This window comes from Momordica charantia (genome assembly GCF_013281855.1).
Source record: "Momordica charantia cultivar OHB3-1 chromosome 6 unlocalized genomic scaffold, Mcharantia_2.0 BLBB01000006.1, whole genome shotgun sequence".
NCBI lineage: Eukaryota > Viridiplantae > Streptophyta > Magnoliopsida > Cucurbitales > Cucurbitaceae > Momordica > Momordica charantia.
In genome coordinates, this window is record NW_028275164.1 from 23005821 (window position 1) to 23012214 (window position 6394).

The 6394-nt window shown below is 36.6% G+C and overlaps 1 protein-coding gene across 1 annotated transcript; it reads right to left on the reverse strand.

Annotated features, from left to right (window-relative positions):
• Positions 1 to 607: 607 nt before the first annotated feature.
• Positions 608 to 5598, reverse strand: LOC111021958 (autophagy-related protein 18h). Its single transcript, XM_088125406.1, is given in 7 exon segments — positions 608 to 776; positions 778 to 823; positions 825 to 1642; positions 1729 to 1974; positions 2377 to 2817; positions 3220 to 3678; positions 5127 to 5598. Coding segments are annotated over 7 exon segments (2232 nt in total). The 5' UTR covers positions 5316 to 5598; the 3' UTR covers positions 608 to 743.
• Positions 5599 to 6394: the final 796 nt, after the last annotated feature.

The window sequence follows — 6394 nt, forward strand, 5'->3', positions numbered from 1 at the left end:
TGTTGTAAAAAGGTTGTTAAGTATTGTAATTAACCAATTAAACTAACTAAAACAGATGTAAAATAAAGTATTCTAATTGTACAAGGTTAGCTACACCAGTTCTACTCTATAATCTGTCTTCTTCAAATTTAAGGATACGCTGAGTTCTTATTCTTTTATTAACTAATTATCAATAAAAGGTTCTCTCTTTCTTTTCCATTAAAAGAATAAACTTTATAAGCTGCGGATTCTGAAATTAATAAGCAATTTGAATTAACTTCAAGCATACAAGAGTAATTTTGAGGCTACTAGCTAGTCAAACAATAAATGAAACAGACCGATTAGGATAAAATAGGTGCTTCTCCTTCAAAATTGACACTAGTGCACGAGTATAACTGAGTTTGTAAAATGTCTTAACAATAAAGAGCATTGGATATAATTTCAACTGGCTAAAGGTCTGAATTTGTCATACTCTATAGTTCTCAATGTGTGGGAAGAAAGAGGTGAATCATAAAAGAGAAAAATCCTGCCAGCTAATACTTGGAGAGAAAAGCCAAAAAGAAATATAGCAACACAAATTTGTGAAATGACTATCAATTAACATCACCTGTCACTCCAATCAGATTGTATCCCACGGAAATGGTCAAAAACTGGAAGCAAATCCTTCCGCTTAATTTCTACCTCATGGATAGGTACCTTCTCTATTTCAATCTCCCCATTCATGCAATCTTTTATGCTACTTTGCTCATTAGACCCAGGAAAACTCATTGTATAGAAATGTACCTGCAATAGGGAGGAGAAAGCCGCTGACCTAAGTAACGCCTGAAAAAAGAAGGAACTAAAACAAGGGTACAATGACCAATACCTTGGATTTCTGCCAGATGGGTATCCTCCCAGAGTTTATCTGGACCTCAGAGTTGGATAAGTACAAGAGAGAACACTCATGTGGCTTTACCAACTCCTGGGTCCCAAGATGATTCTCCTCACAAAAGGAAGAATCCTCAACAGCCTCTGCAGTTTCTTTTCTCCTGAGAGTAATTGAGGATATGCATTCCTCCCTCTCTGGCCAAGCAGCTCTTCGGCAAACATCCCACCATTGAACAGGTTCAACTTTCACTCGTAACTCCTCATCTTTCATCTGCATTGAAGCATTTGGGCTTCTCAAAACAGTTTCACCACATTCTCCCCCCATTGATGGCAGCAGTTTATATTGAATCACATGGCCGGAAGGAGTATACACCAACAGATGTTCCAAAGTATTCGAAATTAATTGAGGAGATTGGAGATTCTGAGGTATACAACTATGGAAAACAGCAGAAACTGCACCTGATGGGATGGAAACCTTTCCGGATGCAGAAGCAGCAGCCATACTGACAGTATTAAGCCATCCTGAGTTACAATTTTTTATTCTGCTAACCACTGAAAGAGTGACAGAAGGAGGTGGTGGAGGAGAAAAGGATTTCTGGTTTGTGAAGAAAGATGAAGTTGACCACCAAGGGACACATGAAGCTGGTAAAAGATTAGGCCCATCTACGAAAGAATTGTGCATTTGAAGGACAGTCTCGCCTCCAAAAGGCGAAAGAGCAAAAATGTGGCAAGTTCCCCGGGATGAAACAATAGCTATCCATTGACTATAGTGACTAAAACAAATGTCTTGTATTACCTGGATTGAAAGAAATAAAAAGAACCACTCATAAACACATAAAATACAATGATAATTGATAAGTTAAAGTAAAGGCAAAAACATACAGCTGATGTCATGCCACGATGAAGCTTATAAAGGTGCACGTGAGAGGAGCTCCAATCATAGCTTTGAGTGCCTGATCCATTCTGTACACGGGACGGCATAATCCTAAAAATATTAATATTGCTACCATGTGTTGAGGCAGTAACCAGAAGGGTCCCACTTGGATCGAAACAAAGAGCAGAAATTGGACTTGTGTGAGCCTTAAATTGTGATATAACAGCTCTGGAGACAAAATCTTTCACAACAACCTGCAAAAGGAACATCGTTACTGAACAAAAACTAAGGGAAAAACAAACAGAATTTTCATATTCAACAGATAAGTATAGCCTCATTCATAAGATTATACCCTAACAGGCCATAGGAAGCATATAAGGAGTGGATACCTGGACTCCCTAAAATTATAGGATGGCAAGCCATAGCCAATATCCAAAACTTCAGTGTCATTCACAGAACATGATGCATGGCATCCATTAATCACAAACCTTAGTATGTTGCTATGAAATATCTGTCTAATTTTTATATTTTACTGCTTTCAAAAGTATCAAAAGAAGATATAAAATGTTAATTAATAGAAGTAACAATTATAAAAATATATCAGACTAGTTTCCAATGCAAATGCCAAAATTATGCGCGGAAACCAGAAGACTAACCATTCCAGCAACATCTGTTTCTGCTGAATGTAATGCAAGTCGACCAACTTTCCAACTTGAATTTGTTGATAATGGAGAGTTGGAACCGTCAGGTACGAGCTCTTGATAGTATTTAGATAATGTTTTGTAACCCATGTCACCCAAATTAATTAGCCCAGCAGCCAAATGCTTACTAGATTCCATGGCATATCGGGCCACCAAACTTCCACTGCTAGGTGATGTTGATGGGCTTACACCAGGAGGTGTAAGACTTTGTGGGCTTAAACGACCTGTATTTGACTGCAAAGGATTGTTGGAAGCATAAGCTAACCATCTAGGACCCACAGCCATAGGTCCATAGCCAATATTAATCCCAGATGTTCCTTGGCCACCCATCTCAGGGACTGGATACGTGAGAACACTAAATTTACTCTCGAGGGTAAGAGCATCAAAGCAATAAATCTGGAAACAAAAGGAATAAATTATTAAAATTTTGATGTATTAACATTGACCAGCCTTCATAACCGATTTTGTATTCTTATGAAACACGTGATTGGGTTTCAGCAGCAGAGCCATCAGAAAATAGTCTTGATTATTTTATAAGCCATCAGAAAATAGTCTTGATTTTTATAAGCCATCAGAAAATAGTCTTGATTTTTTATAAGCCCCCAGAAAATGGTCTTCATTAATTACAAGGGCCCTGCAACGATCCAATCAATTTTTTGGGGAAAAGCACATCCTTTATTAAATCAATTGTATGTCAAGTGTTATTAAATGGTTAATAGTGTCTAAGAAAAAAACTATATTCTAAACCTCTTCTCAATTATGAATTAATCAATATTCATATGCATAAGCTAAGCTTACTTGTGTTGCAAGACCAACAGCCACAATTTCAGGACTGCATCTAATCATGTATACAGTTGAGCGAAATCTCAGAACATGAACATAACTGCGAGATTTTAACGAGTAAAACCTAACAGCCGTTGGGGAGAGGGTAATGTTCTCTGAATGATTGTTAGCATATCCATCTCTTGCCAACCCATTTCTGCCAGTTTGCATCAGACCTGAACTCTGGGTCTCATCACAGGCAACAACCAAAAGTATTGGGTGTGATGCTCCAAACCCTTCCTGAGCATCAGACTTAGCTGGAAGAGGCTGCATCTGCAAGAATGTGACTGGATCATCCCGTCTTGAAACCAGTTCACCGACATTGGCGGCATCTTCAACATCAAGAACTTGAAAACCATTTGTATAACCAACTAAAAGCACATGCTTGGAGAAGGATGGACTGAGCTCAAGTCTGTTGAATCCAGCCCATAATACCTGTTTGACCACAATTTTCAAATTCTTATTGAACTACACGCACTGTATTGCATGGTAAGAATTGCACATGCAAGGACAAGTACTACACAAAAGAAATATATTCCATTGCATTACAGAATAAGTTTAGGGTCTGATGCAAACTGGCAGAATTGGTTTCCTTCGCTGCACTAAAGATGCATTGCATTTCATAACAGATGAAAATTTCTGATCAGAATGCTGTTATAAATTTAACCATCCAATTCAAACTAGTGTACATAATGATAAAGAATCTAAATCAAGGTGGTACATACATGATGATAAAAGCAAATCCAAGAAGGCACACGAGAATTTCTTTTAAAAAGTTAACGATACTAATCTCCTAACGCTGTCTCAATAGGTTCTCAGGTTCACAAAATTCTTCATATCATATTGCTTCTGTTCTTGGTAGGACTTCTTGTCCTACTTCTCTGTGATCTATGCATTATCTCTAACAAACATGGCTAAACTTCTGATAGTAGAGTACAGAGTACTAATCAAAAAAGGGAAAAAAAATAGTGAAAGAATAAAGTTTGACTTTTACCCAAAACATCTTTAAAATCCTCATATCTTCCCTTAAAATTGGCCTATTGTTTTCCAACCAAATAACCCAACATAAAGCTAAAAATACACGCTTCCAAAGTGTTCTTTCCTTTTACTTGCAACTTCCCCATAAATATCCTAGCAAAATCAGTGCCCACATACATTTGAAGAATCGAACAAAAAATGAACTAAAAACCAAATTAGTACCACTATTATAACTCATAAGAAAAAGTAAAAAAGGAAAAGGAAAACACAAATGATTATCCGACTGACTTATGATCCTTACAACAAAAAATACACCCATAATAATAGAGGAGAGAAGAGGAAAAAAGGCCCCTTGTTTTCCAACAAATCACAAGTAAGTAATTTTTCCATAATTTTGAAGTCCCAAAGAAATTGAAACTCCGAACGAATATCCCTAAACCATACAAAATGCAAAGGTTCAAAAGAAGTAGAAGATCCTAGACTCACAGCATCCTTCAGATCAAATTATCCTATTGGCTACATCAAGAATAAACAGCGGGCATATCTGTTCAAAGAAAAACAACCACTGAACTAAATTTTAAGTTCGCATTCTACTGAATTCAAATCTACAGTAGCAAAAAGCAACAGATACTGGATGAACAAATATCCCCAACGTTCCAAATCTCTCTTTTTTCATCATTCAGTACCACCAAAAACGACAGCACTAAAATACCCAAATTCTTCTCAAAACAAGTAAATCGCCAAGCTTTTTCCCATTCCAATCGTCGAGACATCCAAACACGAATTTGGGAGAAAATGCAAAAATATTTCTTCAACTAACAAATTCCACATTAAACTAAAATCAATTAATCACAAATCTGAGAAATCAGCTGAAGGAACAGCGTAGCAGCAAAAGTAAAGTGAACCTTGTCTTTGTGGTCATGAGCATCGGCAGAGATGGAGGCAGCGACCGTAGCACTGGCGGAGCGGACACCAGAAGAAGCAGTTTTAATACAAGAGGAGATGAATTTCAAAGAATTGGGGAGAAAGCCGTTGGTGGTTTTGTTGCTACTGCTGCTGCTGTTGTTGCTGTTAACCTTAGCGTAGCTCTTCATAATAAAATCAGGAACAGAGATGGCAGACGGAGGAGGGGCCGGTCACCGGAAAAAATGGACCTCGCCGTACCGATCGGGAATCAGGATACAAGTACGGGACTCATGACGGCGGTGGAGGAGGTAAGGTCGCCGGAGAGTTAAACGATGTCGTTTCGGTTTGGTGGTTGCGGTGGTCGTGGGGCAGGTTTTGGAGTTTTGACCTCTGGCAGAGACACCACGCTTCCTTTCTCTTTCTATTGGAAATCTCTCTCCTCTCTCTCTCCCTTCTTTCTCTCTCTTCCCCTTTACGTATTTTTCTTTTTTTTCTTTTTTTCTTTTTTTTCTTTTTTTAATTAAAGTTTTTTTTAAAGCTAAATCAAAAGAAAATACCCCTGAACTTTATTGTTTAATTCAAAAATACATATATCTTTACCAAAGATTCGATATTACCCGTTTCAAAAATATATTTCTAACAAATATTGGTTAATATTTAAAACCAAAAATAATCTGCCAAAATCTGGAACATCATGTCAACTAGTACGTTGGATGGAAAAAAACTTTACTCTCGAAGATTTATGAGGAAGCTCCTCCTGAATTCCTATGTAATCGAGTAGCATATAGACAAGTGCATCACATAGGAATTATACAAAATTAAAAAATTCACTTGTTTATATGCTACTAGACCATGCATGAATTGAGGAGTTTCTTTCTGAATCTTCCCTTGTTTCTCATTTTCTTAAAAACATTCTCAAAATTGTACGGAACCTTTGAAAACAACAAAAACAAGTTTTTTTTTTATAGTTTAGATTTCTAATTTATTCCAACATAAATAAAAATTATGATTTATCATTTTGAATCCATGTGATTATGCAATTCTATTTTTCTCTAAAAAAAATATAATTAAAGGACAAAAAGGTTACTAAACGCGTCTTGACATCCTAATTTTGTCAAACTCTTCTTCCTCTATTGCTATAATTTCCTTTTAAAAATAATAGCTTATTCCAGGTTAATTCAGGTAAATTTTTACTAGCTACCACGTCAAATTTTTGTTATTTATTCAAATGATATATTTTAAACTTTTATGAATAGTCAGTGGTACT